General features: G+C 34.0%; 3 protein-coding genes across 4 annotated transcripts; 1 reads left to right on the top strand and 2 right to left on the bottom strand.

The window, feature by feature from the left end:
• Positions 1-4,854: 4,854 nt before the first annotated feature.
• Positions 4,855-5,628, bottom strand: LOC114924344 (uncharacterized). Its single transcript, XM_029288708.2, has one exon. The coding sequence runs from the start codon at positions 5,626-5,628 to the stop codon at positions 4,855-4,857; it is 774 nt and encodes a 257-aa protein (XP_029144541.2).
• A 5,720-nt stretch (positions 5,629-11,348) lies between these two features.
• Positions 11,349-14,990, top strand: LOC112705040 (uncharacterized). 2 transcript variants are annotated; one of them, XM_029288350.2, is made up of 6 exons: positions 11,349-11,590; positions 11,678-11,876; positions 11,975-12,061; positions 12,347-12,727; positions 13,144-13,300; positions 13,895-14,990. In XM_029288350.2, the coding sequence occupies exons 1-6, from the start codon at positions 11,517-11,519 to the stop codon at positions 14,299-14,301; spliced, it is 1,305 nt and encodes a 434-aa protein (XP_029144183.1). In that variant the 5' UTR covers positions 11,349-11,516; the 3' UTR covers positions 14,302-14,990. The 2 variants fall into 2 exon arrangements, with proteins under 2 accessions (XP_029144183.1, XP_029144182.1); XM_029288349.2 differs by having other exon boundaries at positions 13,144-13,306.
• A 6,061-nt stretch (positions 14,991-21,051) lies between these two features.
• LOC112705039 (protein NETWORKED 2A) lies at positions 21,052-25,022 on the bottom strand. Its single transcript, XM_025755897.3, has 3 exons — positions 24,588-25,022; positions 22,496-24,282; positions 21,052-22,345 (listed from the first exon to the last, which is right to left on the bottom strand). Exons 1-3 carry the CDS (start codon positions 24,679-24,681, stop codon positions 21,242-21,244), a joined length of 2,985 nt encoding a protein of 994 aa, XP_025611682.1. The 5' UTR covers positions 24,682-25,022; the 3' UTR covers positions 21,052-21,241.
• Positions 25,023-25,386: the final 364 nt, after the last annotated feature.

The raw sequence follows: 25,386 nt of genomic DNA, 5'->3' as shown, positions 1-25,386 counted from the left end.
CCCTTCTTCCACTATTTGTTGGTGGTGTTTGGCATCAGCGGCTGAATTCCACTTGTAGTTATTGAAGTGGTCAAGATTCTGCCACACCCACTTCAATGTGTGAAAATATTTGGTGACATTGTCACTCCCTTGTTGAATTCTCTAGCTTTTAGAGTAAGTTCATAAATCTGGGATTTATTCCCAAGATCAGAGTACATCTCCTTGACACTATCCCACAGTTCTTTGGCAGTGGTATAGTACATGTAGTTACTACTGATATCCTCCTCCATTGAGTTCACCAGCTATGTCATTACTATGGAATTTTCAGTATCCTACACATTATATTGTGGGTCAGTGATGTTAGGCTGGCTTCGCTCACTGGTGAGATATCCAATTTTCTCTCTTCCACGGATATACATCTGAACTGATTGAGACCACCTAAAGTAGTTTGACCCATTGAGTCGAAATATGGTGATCTGAACTGAATGGGAGTCACCACTAACTAGTATCCGTTACTCAGATTTTAAATCTGATAGAGTAGAAGTGGTGTTCTTCTTCTGTTCAGGATTAATGACTGAAGAACTATCAGCCATAGCTATAAATCAGAGGCACAGTGCAGACATCCTGCTCTGATACCAAGTTGAAGTGTTTGAATATATTGTATTATCAAATATACAGGGAGTCAGCCTCTTTATAGAGGAATTACAGAAATAGAAATAACTATAAAATAGGAAAGAAGAAAAAAATACTAGTCTAAAATAAAGGAAAGATTTCTAATAATAAAATCCCTAAGATTAAGCTAAACCAAAAAAAGGAAAAGATTTATATTAATTCTATTTACATAAAAGATTCATGAAAGGAATTAGAAATCTGATTTTGATTTGATCTAGTCAACACACGCGTTCTCGCAACTATTCACTAGCGCGAACGTTAATATGAAAAACGTTTCTTCTCCCTCGATCAAAATTGAAATGATCAAATTTCAAACGATGCTCAAAATCTTCGTGACAACTCAAGGAAATCTTAAAGCTACGTTCTAAATCTTCACACAGAAACAGAAGACGAAATAGTATTGAAGGTACTGTTTACTAATCGTCCAATTTTTTCACTTTTCTCTTTCACATTTTTTATCCAAAATACTAGATCATCATATTTCTGTTTATTTAGTGTATTCATTTTGTGTTTTTTTCATTAAAATAGATATTATTGTTCTCATTATACTGTTCATTTGGTGATAACATTGTTAGGTCGGTGTAAAAATATTACATAGTATTTTTGGTATAGTTTAACCTATATCTGCACGTGTTTAAGGGATTTGAATGTGTTTTTATGCATGTTTGAGTGTTTGCATGTTTTGAACTGAGTTCGTGTGTAGTAATCAGTAACAACTTTCGGTGTATTTTGTCTGAATGGATGTGCACTTGGTGTTGTTGTCCTGTTTTTCTTGTAACTAGGCAACAGAATGTTATTGTAGTGCTTCTGATGTTATTTTGTGCATGTTTGAGTGATTTGCATGTTTTTTTTTTCATTTTTGAGAAATTTTGTTTATGAATTTGTTGTAACTAGCCCATCGAAATTTGTTTTAGTGCTTTTGGTGTCGTTTTGTGCATGTTTGATTGAGTTGCATGTCTTTTTGAACTGACATTGTGTGATGCAATCAAGAAATACTAGCTATGTATTTGGTTTGTATCGGTGTATTTTGTCTAAATTGAAGGGTACTTGGTGTTGTTGTCCTCTTTTTGTTGTAACTAGGCAACAGAATGTTGTTGTAGTGCTTCTGATGTTATTTTGTGCATATTTGAGTGATTTGCATGTTTTTTTTTCTATTTTGGAGGAATTTTGTTAATGAATTTGTTGTAACTATCCCATAGAAATTTGTTGTAGTGCTTTTGATGTTGTTTTGTGCATGTTTGATTGAGTTGCATTCTTTATGAGCTGACATTTTGTGATGCAATCAATAAATAATGGCGGTGTATTTGATTTGTATTTTCGGTGTATTTTGTTTAAATTGAGTTGCACTTGGTGTTGTTGTCCTCTTTTTGTTATAACTAGACAAAAAAATGTTGTTGTAGTGCCTTTGATGTTATTTTGTACATGTTTGAGTAATTTGCATGTGTTTTTGTCCATTTTTTAGAGATTTTGTTCATGGATTTATTGTAACTAGCCCATAGAATTTTGTTGTAGTACTTCTGGTGTCATTTTGTGTATGTTTGATTAAGTTGCTTGTCTTTTTGAACTGACGTTGTGTGATACAATCAAGAAATAATGGTGGTGCATTTGGTTTGTATTTCAGTATATTTCATGTGAATTGAGGTGCACTTGATGTTGTTGTTACCTATTAACCTAATAGACTGTATTTTCTGTTACTGTCCTAGTTTAATGTGATATTTCATTTTTGTCTTTAGTTGGGATTGTGCAATATATGTGATGAAATGGCTGGAAATAATTGATCTGGAAAAAGATCAAAAAGAAAAAATATGCATGAAAGAATTAGAAACAGGTAATTATCGTTAAAAATAGATAACTCTCTATTACTAAATTAACAGAGTATAATAAATAATTTTCTTTAAACTGTAGTTGAACACTTCAGAGTCGATTATACTTCACTCATTCTCTTTGAGGAAATAAATCAATCGAGAGATAAAGTCATTCAAGAATCTGAAGTCATTAGGCTCTCCAATCCATCTGCTGTATTATTAAATCCTTACTGTAAATTTTCGGGCAAAAAACTGAAATAAGCCAAGGGAGCAGGTAAATTACCTGAATCAGCCAAACTGAAAATTGCTTTACGAATCAGCCAAAGCACATTACTATGTAATTCGAACTAGTTTGGTTCGAACTACGTTAACATATAAACCGAACCAACTTGGTTCAAACTACAACTCGCATAATTCGAACTAGCTTGGTTCGAATTACACACGTGAACCACCCCCCAAGTAATTCGAACCGACTTGGTTCGAATTACTCTCAATTTGCATCAAATAGTAATTCGAACCTGGTTCGAATTACTCACAATTCGTTCCAAACACTAATTTCTGTTACTAGCATAGTTTCTGCGTCATGTCTTAATTTAACTCATAGAGTTTGTTATTCCGGTGTGCATTCAACATACATTTCGTTTAAAACTCTGGAAACAAAACATATTCATCAATTATGATCCCATTCACAGTCATGGTTCTGAAAACCGAACCGGACCGGCCGGTTCAACCGGAAAAACCGGGAACTGGTCACCTAACCGGTCCGGGTAAGGTAAGAAACCGGCTTGCAAAAAACCGGTGAAAAAACCGGTCGAACCGGCGGTTAACCGTTGAACCGGGAGAACCGTCCGGTTTTTTCACGGTTTATTGGTTTGAAAATTAAACTTCAAAACGGCGTCGTTTTGAAGAAAAAAAAAAAAGAAAAGGGCTATCTTCATCACCCACGAACCCTAATCCTCCCTGAATCGCACAAGCCACAGCCTCTCACCCTCTTCAGCCTCTTCATCACCGTCTCACCCTCTCACCCTCTCACCCTCTTCAGCCACTCAGTTTCTTTCACCCTCTCACCCTCCGACAGGCCACAGCCACTCATCGCCGTCGCACCTCTCCTCCATCGCCGTCGCAGAGCTCCGGTCCTCCATCGTAGTCCCCCAGCTCGCCACCTCCACCGTCGCACCTCTCCTCCATCGCCGTCGCCCAGCTTCCCACCTCCACCGTCGTCGCCCAGCTCTCCACCTCCACTGTCGTCGCCGAGCTCTCCTCCATCACCGTCGCCCAGCTCCCTACCTCCATCGTCGTCGCCCAGCTCTCCACCTCGCTCAGCTCGCCGGTAATACTCTTCCTTCCACCTCCGTTCATGGTTCTGTTCTTGTTCCTGTTCTTCTCTATCACAAAAAACATGTTGCTCTCTGTTCATGTTCGTTGGTGTATTCTGTTTATTCATGGTATTTGGTTGATCATGTTCTGATTCTGATTCTGTTCATGTTCCTGTGTATTCTTTTTACTCTGTTCATGTTCTGATTCTGTTCATGGTTTATTTCTGTATGCACAAAGTGGTGTACTCTGTTTATTCATGGTATTTGGTTGATCATGTTCTGATTCTGATTCTGTTCATGTTCCTATGAATTCTGTTTACTCTGTTCATGTTCTGATTCTGTTCATGGTTTATTTCTGTATGCACAAAGTGGTGTACTCTGTTTATTCATGGTATTTGGTTGATCACCACCTTGGTGATTTGCTTATGTAGTAGATGCTAGCCTGCTAGGTGGGTTTGAAAGAGTTTGTGCTTGAAATTAGATCAGTGGTTTGGTTAATAGTGGAGGACATGGTCCTGGAATTAGAACTTACACTAATGTTGATTTCTCTCAAGGGCTTGATGAATCACAAGAAAGCCAGGAACTAAGAGACTCAGAAGCCATACTGCAGATGTTGAGGAAAACTATTTAGTTACCTCAGAGTGCTGAATTGCTAGTAATTGTATCTTTTGAATGTAGAACATTATGGGTTTGTCATTATGTACGTTTTATTTTTTGTTTAGTTATAAACTTTGATGTTTGAAGTTGTTTGTAACCTCTAATCTTAAGTAATGGATAATTTATTATGTGAAATATTAAATTTTATTAAGTTATAAATTATTGAATTTTATTAAGTTTAATAATTTTATTTAATATTTAATTAAACCGGTTGAATCCCGGTTCAACCCCGGTCGAACCAGTGAACCATTGAACCAGTGACCTCACCGGTTTATTGACCGGTCCGGTTCTCGCAACCTTGTTCACAGTACATCGCACTAACATTAACAAATTTTATCACTTACCAACTACAAGTAAGAAAACCGATAATACTGGAATCTAAACGCGAAATTGAAATAACAAAAGTACCAAAGCTAGCAATACACCTAATCATGTCCCCGTGTGTGCTCTGCTCCTCGGAGCTGTGGGCAACTCCGACATGTGTGGCCGGGCTGCCGACAAAGCCCACATCTCTTTGGCCGGTTCGGGTCTGCCTCGTCCATATTGGTCCGTATCCGAGTGGACCTCGGATGACCCTTTCTCGCACGCCTCTTATTAGGGTCTGGAATGACAGTCGGCCCGTCATATGGTGGCCAGAAATCCTCCGGAATGGGAGGTGTGAAACTCATCCGATACACAATGAAGACCGAACTAAGACGATACACCTGGTGGACGTAAGGCTCCCATGTAAGGCGTGAGTAGGCACAGCATGCCAGTGCATGGGGACACGAGAAATGAAGTGCCTGGAAGTATCCGCAGTCACATGTCTGAGATGCAAGCGAGACTCTATAGCTACCCAGTGAGAAAGAACTAGTAGGAGTTGTCTTTGCGATGGTAAACTCGGAGTTATCCCTGTCATACAAAGCCACCGTGAAGCACCTAGCCGTCTTCAAGTTGGCCTCTATACACTTCACCAAGTGCTGACTAAATTGGTGTCTGGTTCCCTGCTGCGCCTCAGCCTCTCTTTCTTTGCGAACAAATAATTCGGCCAACCTTCCGTATGTTGCCTTCACTAGCGAGCACACAGGAAGGTTTCTGACACCCTTGAGGATTGAGTTCACACACTCAGAAATATTCGTCGTCATGTGTCCAAATCTATGCCCCTCATCACAATGCTGTGTCCACAATGAATACTCAATCCGGTTCGCCCAGTCACACATCACCGGGTCTTCAGACCTCAGAATATCAAACCAGTAATGGAACTTGACCTCGGTCTTAGCGTACGCCGCATTCACAAGTAGCCTCCTTGCGTCTTTGCCTTTGAAGGTTAGGGCGAAATTTGGCGCTACATGTCGAATGCAGAATGCCTGGTATGCGACGGAGGTAACCATCCTCCGTCAGGAGCCTCAAGCGCGGCCTTGATGCCGTTATGCCTGTCCAATATAACCAGCAGTCCCGGCTGCGGTGTCACATGCTCACGCATGTGGGAGAGAAAGAATGCCCACGACTCAGCATTCTCACCCTCGACTAATGTGAATGCCACAGGGAGTATGTTGGAGTTCCCGTCCTGTGCAATCGCGACAAGCAACGTTCCCCATACTTACCATAGAGATGGGTGCCGTCAATACTAACTAGGGGCTTGCAATGACGGAATGTCTCGATACATGGTGTAAACGTCCAGAATAGTCTATGAAAATAAGCTTGAGACTCGTCTAGCTGTGCACCGATACGAACAGGACTTGTCCTAAGGACTGCAACAGTACCAGGCATCGTCAATTGGACTCCTAACACCTACTTTGGGAGCTCGTTGTATGACTCATCCCAGTCACCATAGATGAGGGCAACAGCCTTCTGCTTGGCCAACCAGACCCTCCGGTACGTAGGCCTAAACCCAAAGTGTGCGGCGGTGGCATTTAGGAGCACCTTGATGCTGACGGATGCATCAACCCTAACCATTGGCATAATGAATGCCGATATCACATGGTAATCCAAACTCCTGTGGTCGCTGGAGATGGAGGTGGCGAGACACGTATGTAGTCCGTTGTAGCGTTTGACTTCCCAAAGGCCCTTGCACTATCGGAGACTCAGGCGAATCAACCATGTGCACCCATTCCCGAACTCAGAACACTTGCCCACGTACCGGCGATAGTTAAACTCCACGACCTTGTACTGTACCCTTCGACGGATGCTGTAAGTCTTCACACTTAACAGGGCCTTATCTTTATCCTGAAATTGTTGACCAACTTGAAACTCTGTCAGACCTGCAGACCCTTCACCATCTCTAGCGCCAAATCCAGCCGGCTGCCCAGGAAATCCCTCCTGCCTCATGGCATCCAAGTCCAAAGAAGAAAAATGTGGAGGGTACTGCTGTGTGCCAGAGCTAGAACCACCGCCCGCCCCAGCAGACTCACTTGCTCCGACATCATCGCCACTGTCATCAGCAATCATATCCGTCTCGACATCATCGTCCTCTGGATCATCCAAAAATCCATCTCCAACCCCAGCCGGTGCAGCACACTGTAAAGAGGTTTGCGGAAATTCCCCTGTTTCGGCCTCGTTGCCTACACTGCCGTTGAGATCAACAGCGAACGAAAGGGAGGCAACAGGTTGGACGGGTGGCTCGTATGCAGGGACGGAGGAAGAAGCAACGGTAGGTCTGGAACTAGAGCCGGCTACCGTGGCTAAAGTGGTGGTATTCCGGTTCGAACCCCCCGAGCTGGATACCACGTCAACTAACTTTGCCAACAGTTCTGGTGTCCTCACCTTTGGAAACTGCCGGCGACAATGAAACATGACCTGCATGTCCTCATCACTCCCGATCGTGAAACAATCATACTTAACGGTTTCCTGGAGCACCATGATTGGAATGTGATAGAAAAATTTCTTAACCCATTTCACACCTTCGAGACCAAGTTTCAGCAGTACAGAGCTAACAAGGTCCTCATACCTCGTCGTAGGCCTAACAATCATACACAGAGGATCCTTATCAGTGAACTTCACACTGGAACGAGTTTTTCTCTTAATGGATCCTCTGTTATGAACCAACACTACGAAACTCTCCTCACTAGCCATCTTACCCCTCTAATGAGAGCAACTCACGTTCACACCATATATATATACAGGTCTGGTCTTAACTAATTCGAACCAGCCTGGTTCAAATTATTAATTAGTAATTCGAACCTACTTGGTTTGAATTACTTTGGTTAGCTTCCACCTATATAATTCGAACTCATCTAGTTCGAATTATGTATGTTTTAAGTTCGAACCAACTTGATTCGAATTAGTGCGAATGTTGCCAAGTAATTCGAGTTGATTCAGTTCGAATTATATACAAGTGCAATTCGAACTAAGCTGGTTCGAATTGTATAGAGAAGTACTTTGGTTAATTGTTGAAGCAATTTTCAACTTGGCGGATTCACGTAAATTCTGGCTACCCTTGGCTTATATATGTTTTTTGCCCTAAATTTTCATCAGGAGATATTAATAGTAGATAGTTTGAATATTGTAAATTGTTAAGAATTTTTATATTAGTTGTTTACTGAATTGTCTGTGCAATATATAATTAAAATAAATACATTCTTTGTATCTTTGTAAATATTCAATCCAAACATTTCATAAAATTTATTTGCAAATTTAAACTTTTAAGAACCTGTCTATACTATATTAAAATCCTGTTAATTTGAATGAATCAAAGTTCACAAAAAATACAGAAAAAGAAGAATAATTTATGTAATACACCAAATTGCTACACCGAATACACCAAAAACTATTCAAATAAACACCGAGAATGCTTATAATTTTTTCTATAGATTTTCATCAGGAGATATAAAAATGGTGTAGGTTGAATTTCTACATTACTTAACTATTGAATTATCTGTGTACTGTATATTTAAAACAAATAAATCTCTTAAAAAATTGAAAAAACTAATTTTAAAACAAATAGTAACATGGTAAAATGGAACAAAATAAGAAAATATAAAAAGTAGACCTCATTTCCATAATAAAAATTACATAAATTACATCGAAACGGTTATAAAATACCGAAATGCCTTTACATAAATACTAAAAAATCTATCTTATTCTCTTGAATATTTAAACTGATAATTCATAATATGTCCATGAAAATGGCTGAAATTTGACTGCATAGCTGATCCACCATCTAAAAGGTTCAACTATAAAAAGTAAATCATATATTCACAACGTCCTTCAATATATGTATATAAATTCTTGCAGAACAATTTAGTCTAGTTGAGGGATTTGTCTTCTGAGTTGGATATATATCTGATTTTCATTTTTTCTCTCTGCTACATGTAATTAATTGGTTCTTAATTTTATTTTTTTATTTGTGTTCCGAATTTTTGTAAAAAATTCAACAAGTTTAGAATAATCTTTGTAGAATTTTTCAACCTCTTCAAACGTGTTAAAAGTTATCCCTACTTTTGGCACAAACTGCTCATCAACATCACACAGAAACTGAAAATACACCGAAAATATTTCCAAAATAAACTAATTTATAATTTCAAATGCACCGAAATTGGGAAGAAACATATTCATCAAAAGAATAATTCAGATTCAGAACTCCTACATTACATTCAAATTCAAACCATCAACCATGAACATCAATTTTCACAAACAAAAATAAAATTATGCAACTATATAATCATAAACTACTAACAAACTACATTAACTAAATTCGAACCACACTTCAGTCACTTGATTTGATTCAAAATAATAATCCGATTTGCCCTGGTTTAATTTATAGTCTGAACTTGAAAATACATAAAAAACATTTCCAAAATAAACCAATTTATAATTCCAAATGCACCGAAACTCGGAACGAAACAAATCATCAAAATAATAATTCAGATTCAGAACTCCTACATTACATTCAAATTCAAACCATCAACTATGGACAACAATTTTTACAAACAAAAACAAAATTATTCAACTACAGAATCTTAAACTACTAACAAACTCATTAACTAAATTCGAACCACTTGATTCGATTTAAAACAATAATCCAATTCACTCTGGTTCAATTGACAGTCTGAACTTGAATCGTTCATTATCTTCGAAAAGGAAATACCTGTTCAAAACTTCAAATTAGATAAAACAACATTGATCTTGAACGCAGAAAACGAAGAGAACATAGAGAAGGAAGAGAATACAAAAAATGTTGAGAAAATTCGAAAAAGAAAATGAAATCCACATAAAAAAGACAGCTATATATATATTCGCGTGTTAAGTCAAAAGTTTGTTAAAAGTATTGGCCCATGGAGGTGAATTAGGTTAAAGTTGCTTGGTTGGACTTGGTTGATTAAATGACCTAGATATGGAGATTAATTGTTTACGAAATAGTAATAAGTTAATAACATTCTTATATTTAAACCCATAAATTTAAGGATAATTCACACTAATAAATCATTTCAGTCTCAAAATTACACCAATGTTCTATTTTAATTTTCGTTACATGCGTATCCTAAATAATTTTACGCAAAATAATTAAACTCGATTTATACTTCTTCAATGACATCAATTGATTCGATTTACATTGAGGAAGTGTAATCGAATTTAATTGTTTCGATTTACATAGAATTATTCAAGACATGCATGCAACGAAAATCAAAACAGGATATTAGTGTAATTTTGAGGCTGAAATGATTTATTAGTGTGAATTACCCTAAATTTAACTTTCAGATCTTACAAAAATTAGCGGTGGCAATGGGCAGGTTTTTGCCCTACCCGACTCCGTCCCGCTCTACAATAACTCGCATAGAACTCACCTCACTCCTACTTGTGGGTAGTAAAAAATTGAACTCTAATTCGCTCCCGTGGATATCCGCTCCTATTTGCTCCTATCATTATTAAAATCCAACAAATAAAGTTAAATTTCAAATTTTATATAAACATAAGCACATACATAATATAAATTAAGATAAAAGTTTAAATATGATACAATATTATTAATTATTTTACTAATTATTTTACATATATTGTATATTAAAATTATACATATACCGAGTATTATCTGAATCTGACCTCGCTTTTACCCTGTCTAAGACCCTGTCCTGCACTGAAATGGGTAATTACCCGTTTTGAGTAAGTAGGGGACAGAATAGATACCGACAGATTCGAGTAGTGTTACCATATATAAAAGAAATCACCATCCTAATTATTATAAAAAAATTACAAATTAAAAATTACTGTGTATTTAATATTTTAATTGTATAAAAATAAAAAATATATATAATGGCAATTCAATAATGTTGATTTTGTAATATATAATTTTTTAAGATTTTACTTAATTTATATTTAAGATGTAATTAATAATCCATTAGATCTCCGAGGAAAAAAAAATCAATCGGATTTTATATTTTTAAGTTTTTAACAATTCATTTCCATACATAGTTATTATTAGGAATAAATAATTAAATTAGTCTCCAAAAAATTATTCATTTTTTAAATTAGTTTTTAAAAACGTTTTTAAATTAAATTTATCTTTCAAAGATTTTAAGTTAGTTATTTTAGTTTTTTCGCCACTTCCATTGCTAATGACATCAAAATTAGTTGATGTAATACGTTAAATGACATTATATCATAGTTCTAATTGAAAGTTAACACAATAAATTTATGAAACTAGATCAAATCAATTTCAAATTATAGAATTTCAATGTCTCAAGTATTTTCCTCAATTATATTTTGATCTGATCTATTTCATAAATTTATTATACTAATAATCAATTAAAATTTTTATATATGTATTATAGTATCATTTAATGTGTTATATTAACATATTTTAACGTCATTAACAAAAAAAATAACATAAAAATTAACACAATTAATTTAAAATTTTTGAAAAATGAATTTAATTAAAAAAATTTTAAAGACTAATTTGAAGAAGGAATACCATATTATTAGTTAGAGTTATACAATGGCAATTCCTGTTATATTCCTTGATTCCAAAGGCACGCACGCCAAGAGAGAAAAGAGGGTGGCGTGTGCTATATTCTCTAACGGTCTTACTTCCTTCTTCTTCTCCAGAATCTGAATTACACAGAATCTCTCTGCTCTCTCATACTAGCATTTAGGGTTCTTCCCGTTCCCAGGAATGACAATTCCAGAAAAGAAACCCAACAAATTAGTGCCTTTCACGGAACAAGACGCTGCTAGAATCGCACAAAGGTGTTCTTCATCTTCTTATTATATTTCACTCTTTTCTCGAATTTCGTTGAGATTTTTTTATTGAGAACTTTTTGTGGTGTTGCAAAGGTACGATGCAACGACGGTGTTAACCTTACTTCAGGAGGTGGCTCATGCTCAGTGTCCGAACGCAAAAATTGATTGGAATGAATTGGTGAAGAGAACCTCAACTGGGATCTCTAATGCCAGGGAGTATCAGATGCTGTGGCGGCATTTAGCCTACGGTCATGCCCTTCTCGAAAATCTCGAAAATGGCGCGGAACCTCTGGTATGTGTCACATTGATGTGTGGACTGGAGCTACATTATTTGAATTTTGCTTGTTTTGTGAAGATCTGAATCTGATTGTGATTGTGATGAAACTCTAGGATGATGATAGTGACCTAGAATATGAGGTTGAAGCATTACCCCCAATAAGCCCGGAAGTAGCATCAGAGACTGTGGCATGTGTGAAGGTGAAGGTCACTGGCCCTATACCTTCTCCAATTATACATTATATCTAGATTTCTTGCCTTAGCTGGTTACATAGTGCTTGTTTGATTGCATGTTCTCATGATTAAATTACATTTTATTGAATCTTATCCTTACCTTAATTTTCCATATTTTACTTCTGAAAGAAGTCCATAATATATTTTACAATGTTCTGCAAATCTGTTTCATACTGGACAAATATAAGACTAGCAATTGTGCTATTCTTTAACATTTCACTGGCATGTTTCTGTGAATTGTTCATTCCTTAGGTAATGATTGCTTCACTAAGTGAATCAACACCTAGTAGTTCAACAATTGAGGCTCCACTGACTATACATGCTCCAGTTTGCAATAAATCTAAAACTTCTAACAAGGGATCACAATCCTCTAGTTTGATGCAAGGAACAGAGATTATTTTTCCAGTTACTATTAAGAGACAGACACTGCCAGCTGTATCATTGACAGATAATATTGAAAGCAAGGGATTAGATGGTAGCAACATGGCTTCCAAAAAGAGGAAAATAGCATGGTCAGAGGAAGAGGACAATCTGCTACGAGATGCTGTTCAAAGATTTGGTGAAGGGCATTGGGCTACCATTGCAAAAGGAGGCAACTTTCCTGTTAAGAGAACTGCTAAACAGATATATCAAGTAACTATTTCAACCTTAGCTTGCAAATTATGTGATCTTATATCAACTGTTGTTATTTAGTTTCTCAGTATGCAAGTGAATGTTTAATTCAGTGTAAAGCAATATGTTCATCACTGGATAGTCAATTTTTTTTTTTTTTCAGTAGGCAGTAAAGAAAATGAAACAGAAGTTAGTAGGGGCTTTAATATCACTTTTTCGGATGTGTATTTTGTTTGTTGTTAATTTGTCATAGCTCTAAAAGTAGAACAACTCACTCAAGGCAATTTTTGAATGATGGACTATGTATTAAGATCCTGCCATCTTGTATCATATTTTAAATTGTTTGGTTTGTTTTGGACCTACCATATCACCAAGATTCATTATATGCATGCCATTATTATTCTATATTTTATCCTGGGCTGCCCAAATACTTGCAGAGGTGGAACTTTTTGCAAAAGAAAGATGACAGTACCAATTCAGGACCCATCTTGACCAGCACGCGTTATGATACTGCTGAACAACAAGCAACTCGTCACTCATTATCTTTAGCCCTTGATATGCCATTAAAAAAGTTAACTGCTCCCGGAATGACCAGTTACGGTGAATGTCTTTTCTATTTTGTATTAAATTATAATTATAAAAATACAGTAAAACTTTAATCATATTCCAGAATTTGCGATATTTCTTTGGTCCTTATCATCAACAAGAGTCTTGGGTTCAGTGATTGTCGACCTTATTTTATTGTGGCTCTAGCTGATGATTGGGGAGATGTATTTTGTGCCTTGTCTGAAGACCACCTGCTAGTTGCTAACTTTACTTCCATCAAATACTATTTTTTTCTGGGGACAGATGTAATATCATTATATCATGTTTTATGTGCTTATGCTTCTTTCAAATTCAAATGGCAAGATAAAATTTGATTGTCAGATGTGTCAAGCTATAAGGTTCTCTATTTCGTACTAATTTAGTACTACTTTGGCAGCCTTGCTCATGTACTATAAAAATTACTGATATATCCTATGTGGATTGTCATATTTATTTGCTTTAAAATATATATATATATATATATATATATATATATATACTTTGTGACAATAATATTAGATGTAAACAATGTTGATGCATGATTTTTTTAGAAAATGTGTTAGTTTTAACTCATTGACTAACTTTTGGTTTGAATTGTTTCAGGTAGGACAACCTTGAATATGTCAGGTAAAAATTTGTTGCAGCATGTTGCTACAGAGTCTTCACCGCTTCATGGTCATGTTGTACCACCTCAGCATCCTTCTCAAGGGTCTTTTGTGGGGTCTTGTAGTTCCTCACTGAAATCTACATTAGTTCCTGAAAAACCATTGCTGGAAGTTCATCCAACTCCTAACGGTACAGCAAAAGGTGCCACAATAGTTTCTGGTGCCCAAATAGTTTCAACGTCAGATTCTGGATCACAAGTAAAGGTTTCACATAGAAACGTGGTTGCTACAACAAGTAGTTGTTTGACAAAGTCATCAACTCCTGCGTCATTGCCTCCGGAATCAAAGGTACAATTTCAAACAGATCCGAGTTCAGCACCTGTTTGCACCAATCAACTGTTGTAATTGCATGTCCTGCTGCATCATGCATTAAGCCAGCTAAAGCTTCCTCTTTGACAATGGAGAAGTCGCCTGAACAGGAAAAACATGATAACTCTGTCGTTTATAAAGCTCCAACAAAGCAAGAAGTTAGAGTTTCTAATCTTAGCCCTCTCAAAGAAGATAAAACCATAGTAATGGAAATTACAAGTAAGGAAGTAATAGAAGATAAAATGAATAAAAAATCAAGTGGGAATAAATCAGGGAACTGCTAAGGATACAAATTTAAAATGAGGATCTTGAGAATCATCAAATGGCTTGTGATAGCAATATGAGTATATGACAAGGGGAACTTGTGATTTAGATCAAGAGAAAAGCTGATCTTCAATCAATGGAAGATTTGGGGATCAAATCATGAATAAGAAACAGGAAAATTCTGTTGTATGGGGCTAAAGATGAAGGTAACAATAGTCTGGATTTGCTGAACAATCAACAAGTGGTACTAAATTTAGGTGACTAGGTTGTACATATGAAAATTTTTCTTTATTGTTTCTTTCCCTCTTGAAATCTTAACCACAAAGCTGTGATTTGAATTCTTAGGCAGCTTAAAGAATACGTAGAACCTTAGTTCCATTGGTAAATTAGTTTTAACATCCTGTTAATATATTTTCAAATGGGATAATAACATAACTCGTACCCAATTTTTTTTGCCAAAACATTCGGTTATTATTTATAGGGTAAAATACTATTTTAGTTCGTTATGTCCTTTTTTGTTTATATTTTTGTTCTCCGGTGTCAAAATTAAAACTTTTTCCTCTAGCCCAAATTTCAAATACACTCAATGTCTGTGGGTACCAAATGGTATGTATTCTCAATTCTTAAAATTCAAGAAGAGTGCACAAGAACTATTCCTTAAAGAGAAATATAAAAGATTAATACAAATCTCTAACTATAAAGAAATCTATCTGTCTTATATTTTTTTTGCAAGTTGATACTCATACATTTTTGCAATTAGAGAATGACATCTCTTTTACTTAGGCTGGGTTTGGTAAAGCTTTTTCAGGAGGTGAAAGCACAAGCACGTCATTTTGCGTTTGGTAAATTAAAAAGCTCGTGCTTGTGCTTGCGGCTTTTAAAAGTTAGGGGTGCTTTTGAAAGCACCTAGGAGGGAGCTTTTCAAAGCTGGCTTATGCTTACCAAATTTTTTTCATTTTTCCGCACATATTTCCCGCTATTATATTGCCATTAAAATCTTCATATATTTCTAACTTCTCTTCCTAACCTTCATAAAATCTAACACAATCTTCATATATTTTTTATTTTTCAACCTAATCTTCACAAATTTCAACATAAATACATCTCTATCACATATTAGGTATGAACTTCTATCTATTTATATTATTTTTTTTGCGTTAATTTTGTATTTTTTCAGTAGATCTATTATGTTTGTTTGTTTTTTTCTGTTCTTTGAAACGGGAAGAGGTTGATGAAAACCAATCATAAAATTTTTTTTGCATGAGCATTAGTCCAAATTATAATAACAACATGTATATACATATGTAAATATAGATATATAATCATAAGAGTAGTTTATTTGAGATATGTGTCCCATTTTTTATGATCTGTAAAGGTGAGCCAATATACATAGGTGGGTAATGGACGTACTCAGTACTAACATTGGATTACATACAAATTTTATTATTGACTAATGATAAATCTATTTATATTAGTACAGAGAATAAATCAAGTAAATATGTTAATTATTAGTCTCTAAAATTTGAGTTAGTATCAAAATAAAGTGTTAATTGATTCAATTAGAACTCCAAAATTTGATTCATGAATCATATTATCAGTTTATTGTTTCTTGTGATTTTTTTTTTCAAGTAATGTTAATTAATTATTCTATGATTCTTTTGTTTTTATAATATATCCGGTTCCTGTGTTATTATTAGCCTACTAGAATAGAATAATATTGTATGTTTATTAGTCTTATTAATTGATAATAATACTTTATAAAATTTATTATTGTGTACCACATAACAAGTATTTAGGTATACCTGACTTAAAATTTTATGATTTATTTTGTTTTCAATCTTTCAATTTTTGTATGAACTTATGGAATAATTTTTGTTATCATATGATAAGTTTGATGGATACAACAATGAATTTGATCACATCTGAAGAGAAAAATGATGGAAAAGAAATTGCACAATGGAACAAAAATTTAGTAGACATCTTTTGTGCTTTGTGTGTGAAAAGTATTGAAGCTGGTAGCAAACCGGGCACACATTTTGATACCAAAGGTTGGAAACAATTGATAGCTGAATTCACAAAAGCTACGGGAAAAGAATATAATAGAAAACAATTGAGAAACAAATGGTCTCCAACTTTTTTTGCTTTCTTGTAAGTATTAGCATTAGTGAAATTTTCTCTTTTTTTTTTAATGTTTATAACACTAGACTCAGGCTCTGTATCAGAATCTTCACTATCTTCAAGTTGTGTATCTTTCTCAATTGAAGAAGGAACTATTCCGGAAGATGGAGTCCAAGCATCTTCTCCTATTGCAGCTGTTCTTTGAAACATCCTATCCAATGTTGCCTCAAAATCTGGATGAATCCCTTCTTTTCTAAATTTTTTAGCCTTTGGAATAACCTACATAAAATATTGATACTTAGTACTAATTATATATATCAATATGTATGCTACTATGCTTACTAAACTAAGCTTAACTAACCGCTAATTTTTTAGCCCACCACTTTTCACTTGCATCAATTGTCTTTTTAGCAGAATCTCATCCAAGTCCAGTCTCGTTCCCTTTCAATTGCTTCCAATTCTTCCAATCTACTTTCAACTGATCCCATTTGTTTCTCAATTGTTTTCTATTATATTCTTTTCCCGTAGCTTTTGTGAATTCAGCTATCAATTGTTTCCAACCTTTGGTATCAAAATGTGTGCCCGGTTTGCTACCAGCTTCAATACTTCTCACACACAAAGCACAAAAGATGTCTACTAAATTTTTGTTCCATTGTGCAATTTCTTTTCCATCATTTTTCTCTTCAGATGTGATCAAATTCATTGTTGTATCCATCAAACTTATCATATGATAACAAAAATTATTCCATAAGTTCATACAAAAATTGAAAGATTGAAAACAAAGTAAATCATAAAATTTTAAGTCAGGTATACCTAAATACTTGTTATGTGGTACACAATAATAAATTTTATAAAGTATTATTATCAATTAATAAGACTAATAAACATACAATATTATTCTATTCTAGTAGGCTAATAATAACAAAGGAACCGGATATATTATAAAAACAAAAGAATCATAGAATAATTAATTAACATTACTTGAAAAAAAATCACAAGAAACAATAAACTGATAATATGATTCATGAATCAAATTTTGGAGTTCTAATTGAATCAATTAACACTTTATTTTGATACTAACTCAAATTTTAGAGACTAATAATTAACATATTTACTTGATTTATTCTCTGTACTAATATAAATAGATTTATCATTAGTCAATAATAAAATTTGTATGTAATCCAATGTTAGTACTGGGTACGTCCATTACCCACCTATGTATATTGGCTCACCTCTACAGATCATAAAAAATGGGACACATATCTCAAATAAACTACTCTTATGATTATATATCTATATTTACATATGTATATACATGTTATTATAATTTGGACTAATGCTCATGCAAAAAAAATTTTATGATTGGTTTTCATCAACCTCTTTCCGTTTCAAAGAACAGAAAAAAACAAACAAACATAATAGATCTACTGAAAAAATATACAAAATTAACGCAAAAAAAATAATATAAATAGATAGAAGTTCATACCTAATATGTGATAGAGATGTATTTGTGTTGAAATTTGTGAAGATTAGGTTGAAAAATAAAAAATATATGAAGATTGTGTTAGATTTTATGAAGGTTAGGAAGAGAAGTTAGAAATATATGAAGATTTTAATGGCAATATAATAGCCGGAAATATGTGCGGGAAAATGAAAAAAATTTGGTAAGCATAAGTCAGCTTTGAAAAGCTCCCTCCTAGGTGCTTTCAAAAGCACCCCTAACTTTTAAAAGCCGCAAGCACAAGCACTTGAGCTTTTTAATTTACCAAACGCAAAATGACGTGCTTGTGCTTTTTAAAAACACAAGCACCTCCTAAAAAAGCTTTACCAAACCCAGCCTAAGCCTTATTCTATTTGGCACATAAGCTCTTTTGTCAACTTGTAATTTTTATAGAATTTTGAATTTTTTTTGTTATCCTTTCTCATCTAATGACATTTACTAGCATTATTTCCTAATTAATAATGAATTTAATACCATTATTAAATTATTTTCTAAGAAAAAAATTGTCATATTATTTATTTATCACTAATTAATTCAATTTATTAAAAAATTACTTTATTCTTATATATTTTGCATTATAGATCAAATAAATTATATATTATATTTTCATTATAGATTTTTGAATTTTTAATATGAAATAATAAGTTGTGAAGTTAATGAATATTCAACACTATTAAGAGGAATTGTTGTGAAAATATTTGGATTTATCAAAGATCAAATAGAAAAAAGATTGACTCTTTTTTCTTATACTTTATCAAAAATTATACCTAAACAAATACTTATACTATAAATTGATAGAACTAGATCTTATTATACTACAGAATTTATTATGATACAATTCTTTATTTTAAGAGTTAAAAATACTACTTAAATAAATACTTCAATATATATAAAATATAGATTGATTGAATGAGTTTTTGTTATCTTATTATCAGTGTAATATACTATAAATTTATTATATTTATTTTAAGAGCTATATAAATTGTTTTATAACTAACTATGAAACTCAAAATTCTTCTATTATTATTTTAGTTATCTAAAAATTTGTACAAAAAATTTATAGCATTAATTTTTTGCACATTGCGCAAGTCTACACCTACTTAACAAATAAACCTGGTACACAAAACATAAAATACAGAGTGTAGTTCTAAAACTTGATTAGTTACATTTTGGAGTGAAGAGTCATAATTCACATCATGACTCTCTAACTCTATGCTCTTATATTGTGAAGTTGCACACATTTTAAGCACACCTGAGTCTTTATACAAGCAACTAATGTTTAATATGCATGTGAAGACACAAATTGTATTCACACAAGTCTCCAACTTGAATGCAACCATGCCACCAACCACAAATAAATAAATAAATAAATAAAGCATTTGTAGTAATCAAGTTTTTGGACAATAAATTTTTACACATACATAGTGTTTGTTTGGATTAGAGTTGGCCAAACTGGAGTTTGAATGAAAGTGATTTTGTAAAATTGATTTTGGATAGAAGTGAGTTTGTGCCAACATGATTTATGTTTGGCAATTTTATACTAAAATTGATTTTGATAAAATGAAATCGTTTGGATAATATTAGTTAAAATCACTTCTAGATAGATAATTAGTTAATTACTAAAAAAATATAATATTAAATTATAATATTATTTTTTAGTATATTTAATCCTTTTTTAAACTTCTTTTAGTATATTTTTTATATAATATTTTTTATAAAATTTTATTTTAGTTTGTTATAATTTTTTAATAAAAATTAATATTTATTTATTAAATTAAAAATAACATATAAAATAATATATTTTAGTACTTTTTATGAATACTCTCGATAATCTTATTTTGTTTACTGTTTCGGATTCTAATTTTTTACTAATTATGTTTTTATTATTATTTATAATTAATTTTTTATTTAATTTATCATTTTCAATAGGAATAATAATACATATTATAACAAATTAGAATAATAAACAATGAATAAGAATTATAATAATAAATTTTACAATGTCAAACAAAAAAATATTCTATAATTTTATTAGTACTCTCAATATTCTTTTATTTAGTATTATTTTGGACTGTAAAATTTTATTACTTATAATTCCATTGTTATGTATGATTAGGTTTTTATTTACTTTATTATTTTTAATAAGATCAATAATTCATATTATAATAGAATTAAAATATCAAATTTAATAAAAAAACCAAAATATAAAAAAATACTAAAAATTGAAAAAAATTTAAAATATTTGAATGACTTGAAATAAATATGAAAATTCTTTTGGAAAAAATCAGTAATGATCATCAAAGTGAACTCATGTTGAAGTGAACGCAGAAGCAACAATTTTTTGCTTTCAAAAAACGCGTTTTTAAGCTGCAAAATCACTTTTGCGTTTAGAGGAAAAAATTGCCAAACATAAAAAAACAGCTTTCAAAAAACTTCAACGCACTTTTATCCTCTCAAAGGGGTTTGCCAAATACACCCATAATACTTCGGATCTAATTTTGAAGCTGTCTATCTAAAACATACCAATCCAACACTATTGCCTAGCCTTCCATATCCATACTGTCCAAGTTAAAATTGCCCAACACTATTGTACATATTTTCTTTTTAATTTTATCTTTAAAATATTTTCTCAAACAATCAACAGAGTCTCAAAAACTTCTCTTAATTGGGCATTTTTTTATTGACGAGAACAGTTATTTGAGCATTTAAATTCTCGTATTGTGTACTTACAATCTTACATTCATTTTATTACTCATATATTTTCATGTGATTTTCAGTCTGATTACCAAATTTTCATCTTTCTTACTATTTAACTGAGTTAAGTGTTCATGATCACGTGCACATATTATACTTATTCAACCATGCTAAGTGTACGTCAAAATCAGCCACCAATATAAAACACATGTTAAAATACAAATACATATTGAATGCTACGGTACACATGCACATGCTAACATGTATTTTATGGGAAGTACATTTCACTACAATTCTAAAATCCATAAGCAAAACTAACCTCAACATAATAAAAAATCAGAGTACATAAAGTAAAGTTGGCCAAACAAACACTTAGAAAAAAAAAAGATCAAAATTGTTCTACAATGTGGCATCATGAGTAGCTGATGGATCAAGATTTGGTTTCTGCATTGCTGCATTTACACGTGAGGAGGAGGAAGATTGGCCATGCTTCTTCAACTTCACTCCAAACAAAAATGACCTTAATGGTATTCTAGTACGGCTACTTGGTTGATTCTGCTTCATGTGAACATGTCCAGGAACTTGGCCAGGCTTGTTCACCCCAAGTTCTTGGCCCATTTCTTCTAGAGACTTCTCCACTTCAACTTTCAGCCCCTTAACAAAACTGAGTCCTCCTTGAAGCTCACTCAAAATCCTGTTGCTCTCTTGCTTCATGTGGAGAACCTCACCTTGAAACTTTGCAGCCTGGTACTCACTAAGTTGTGCTCTTTCTGTCGTGGAAACCGGGTTGGCCGCTCTCGCGATTTCGTCTTGTAAGCTTATCAGTGTTGGATGCCTAGTTTGCAACTCCTCCTGCAGCACTGCATTGTGTTCAAGCCACAATGACAATTCAGTTCTTATCTCCCTTAGGTGTCTATATATTGGCTTTATTTCGGATTGGATATTGGAATTTGGTAAGTCCCCTTCAGTCCTTTTCTTAAACTTTATGTTCCTTACTTCAAGTTTTAGATCTTGCATGCAATTTTGGAACCTCTGAATCTGGTGAACTGCTGTGCTGAATCTCAACCAGAACTCTAGGTTCTCCTCCATTAAATCATCGATGTAGGAACGGAATTTCTTTTCCATGGCTGAAAGGGGACTATGGTGATCTTCAATATGGTTTACTGTCACAATCTGTTGTAATATGGATTCTGTTGTTGGAGACATGCTAGTTGACAAATCTTCTTTGTTTTCGGCATCTTGGGGTTGATCTGCAAAAGAGCTTCTAGCACTTTCCTCCTCCATTCCTTGAGATGGAATTTCAGGTTGATCTGCAGAAGAGCTTCTAGCACTTTCCTCCATAGCTGAAGATGGAATTTCATCTTGTTCCTGCATGCTGGCTTCCTGAGTCTCGTTTTCTAGAACCGCTTCTTCAGCAGGATTTGCTTCTGAACTATTCAGCTTCTGCTGTAAAATGTTTATCTCTTCATCCTTCATGGAAATGACCTTCTTGAACTCATTTAACTGCAGAACCATATACACATAATCAACCATTCAGGTTATCTCTTGTTTAATTACTTTGATATTACATCATTTTGAAGCTTAGAGTTTGTTACTGAAATCTAAACATAAAAGAGTTACTGTCATGAAACTTCTAGATTGATTACTGCTTACCTGAAGTTCCAGCTCGTTAATGCTCTCAGAATTTTTCTTCTCCATCTCATGGAGCTTGACCTTGACAAGCTTGTAGTCCTTTAGAACTGATGTGTATTCCTCCAACAGAATCTTTTCTCTGTCATCCAGTCCACTGACAAACATCTGCCTCATGTTAGGCTGATCTTCTTCCTCACCAGCAACCGATTCTGGCGTCTTGATATCCACACTATCAACTGTCTGAGGCAAATCATCCTTTTCCTTCTCTATTACTTCAGGAATGCTTTCAGTAATAGGATCAGTATTTTCTTCTGACTTGGACTTGTTATCTTCACATGTTGAATCGCTTAGGTCTGTGGCATAATCTTCCTTTTTGTTAACTTCCCCTGTCATATTGCTTAGATCTGTGGCATAATCTTCCTTTTCTTCCTTTGTTGTCTCAACATCTTTCATAATAGCTAAGTTATCGCCACTTCTCTTCTTGTAAGGTGTATAGTGTTCCTCTGGCTTCACATCCTTCAATTTTTCTGAAAGATTCTCAAGATTATTGCTAGCTTCAGTGAAGTTTGATTGGATACTATTTTCTTGCATTCTGACATTCCTGTTAAGAAGCTTAACTCTCTTCATTTCCTCCTCCAATTCCTTCAGCAGCTTCTTGGTTTTTTCTGAATCATCTAACAGCATTTCCTTGTCCTCTTCCAAGCTTTTTATATTTGTCTCAAGTTTTTCTGCTTCTGACATTAGCCTTTTTACCGAAACATTCTGAGAAGAGACTGCAGTTTCCAAGAAAACAACCTTATTAACAAGCTTATCAATCAACTCTACGATTTCTGTCATAGTGTGGGACATATCTGAATCTTCTTCAAGATTTTCCATGTTTTCTTTCAGAAGCTCTGCGTCCTTGTGTGGCTCATCTTCCAAGGCAGCCAACTCTTCCTCTATGTCTATGCTACTCAGATCTGTTTCGGTGCCTTGGTCTAGTTGAATTGAATGTTTAGAAAGAAATTCTTCCTTAAGTGTTTCAATCCTTTCATGAGATTCCTTAACCTTTTGGAATGCTGCATTAGCTTCTTCAGAAGATTGCAATTGTTCTTCTTGCAATTTAGTCAATTTCACTTTGCATGAATCCAGAGCCGTGGTTGCCATCAAAGTTCGTGCATCATTATCTTCTATGACAGTAGAAATTCCAAACTCATCTTGCAAGTCACCAACTATTTTCTGTATTCCTACGATCCGGTCTTCAATTTCCCAGTACTTATCATAGGAACCTTCATACAAACTCCTCACAAACTCTTTCTCAGTCTGAAGAGCTAAAATTTCCTTTTGAAGCTTGTCAACTTGAGCATGCGCCTCCGCCTTACTGAAACCACAAATTGGTATTGTTGGGGCATATTTTTCAAAGCCAGCAATCTTCCTAGATGGTCCCTTTCTAGACAGCAACATGGAATAGCTCCTCAAGTTCTGCTTTCTCACACTTGCAGCCTTAGAAATGTCTGATTTTTGTGTTTGATTGTGTGTTTCCTGTGAAGATGCATTGCTTGCAGGAAAAGTCACATCAAATTCATCATCATCATCCATTCTATACTGGACTTGTTCTGGAAACGCTGTGGCAAGTTGGCGATTCGCTGTTTGGAGCTCCTTTGAAATATGATCAAATCTCTGTGCCAATGATCTATATGCTTTTAAGGTTTCTTCCACAAAATTTATCAATTCTGGCTTCTTCTTGTAGTACATTTCCGCCCTTTGCGCAAACGAGTCCCCGGTATGATCAATGATTTGGAGAGCCTCTGCAGCCTTGTCCTCCACATCTGTTCAATTTTTTTGTTTGCATATCATTGGCAAGGGTTAATGCTATATAGTCTATAGAATTGTATGGTTTTTCAGGTCAATGTGATGCATACATTTGTTTTCTCTTATGCATATTGAATAAGAATTTCTTTTTTCCTTGCATTATCAAAAGATCATGTAATTTGTTTACAAACAAAGAAAAAACAATACACATTGAAGGAATTGGATCATGTTAGATTATTAGTTGTCTGCCATCTTTGGACGAACAAAACAAATCTAAGAATTTGGAAAAATCAAGCGAAGAAAAGATTGAGATTCTAATTACCTTGGAGGCTTTGTTCCAGCCATTTGGATTGTTTTGTCCTGACATGGCTGGCCCACCACCATGTATATGCATTTGTTGCTGCCCTTTGCAACATTTTTTCCCTTTATTCTCTAGTATCAATTAATTATGAAATGCATTGTCATCTCATCATAAAAAACAAAACAACCTTAGATTTGATGATGATGAAGATTCATAAAACCAACAAGAAAAGGAAGAAGGGGGGGGGGGGGGGAGCTATCATTAAAAGAAATTTTGGGAAAAGAGAGAGAAATTTTGCAGAGGAAACAATACTTGGTTACAATGAATGATAGGTTTGTAATGTAATAATGTAATAGATCCTTTGAAGAGCTAAAACTTTTAGAAACACTTCCTCCACATGGCATTTTTTTTGGGTGGGGGTGGGGTGTTGATGTGTTCCTGCTTGGCTTAGTCTCATTGTATTTGTATTTGTATTCGTATTTATATATGCCTGCCATGTTTGGTTCATCAAAATATTTTTGTGTGGCTTGAAGTAATATAGTCCCGAGCAAGTTTGATACTCTCAAAATATTTCTTATATTATTTAATTGTTATATACGTATGAATTAATTAATTATCATCAAATGAGAGATATTTTAGTATTTTTGTTACATAATTTTTAATTTTTATTCACATGTGAATATTTTATTCACTTATTATTTTTAATATTTTTTGTCCCATAATATGGTGAAATAAAAGTGTGTGAATTTATTGCTATGAGAATAAGAATTTAGAGCTTCTGATTTTTTGTTGACTAATGGTGATGCGCAGAAATTATATC

The sequence above is a fragment of the Arachis hypogaea genome, chromosome 8 (assembly GCF_003086295.3).
Source record: "Arachis hypogaea cultivar Tifrunner chromosome 8, arahy.Tifrunner.gnm2.J5K5, whole genome shotgun sequence".
Classification (NCBI taxonomy): domain Eukaryota; kingdom Viridiplantae; phylum Streptophyta; class Magnoliopsida; order Fabales; family Fabaceae; genus Arachis; species Arachis hypogaea.
The sequence above is the reverse complement of the archived record's forward strand: the minus strand, read 5'-3'. Positions and strand labels throughout refer to the sequence as shown.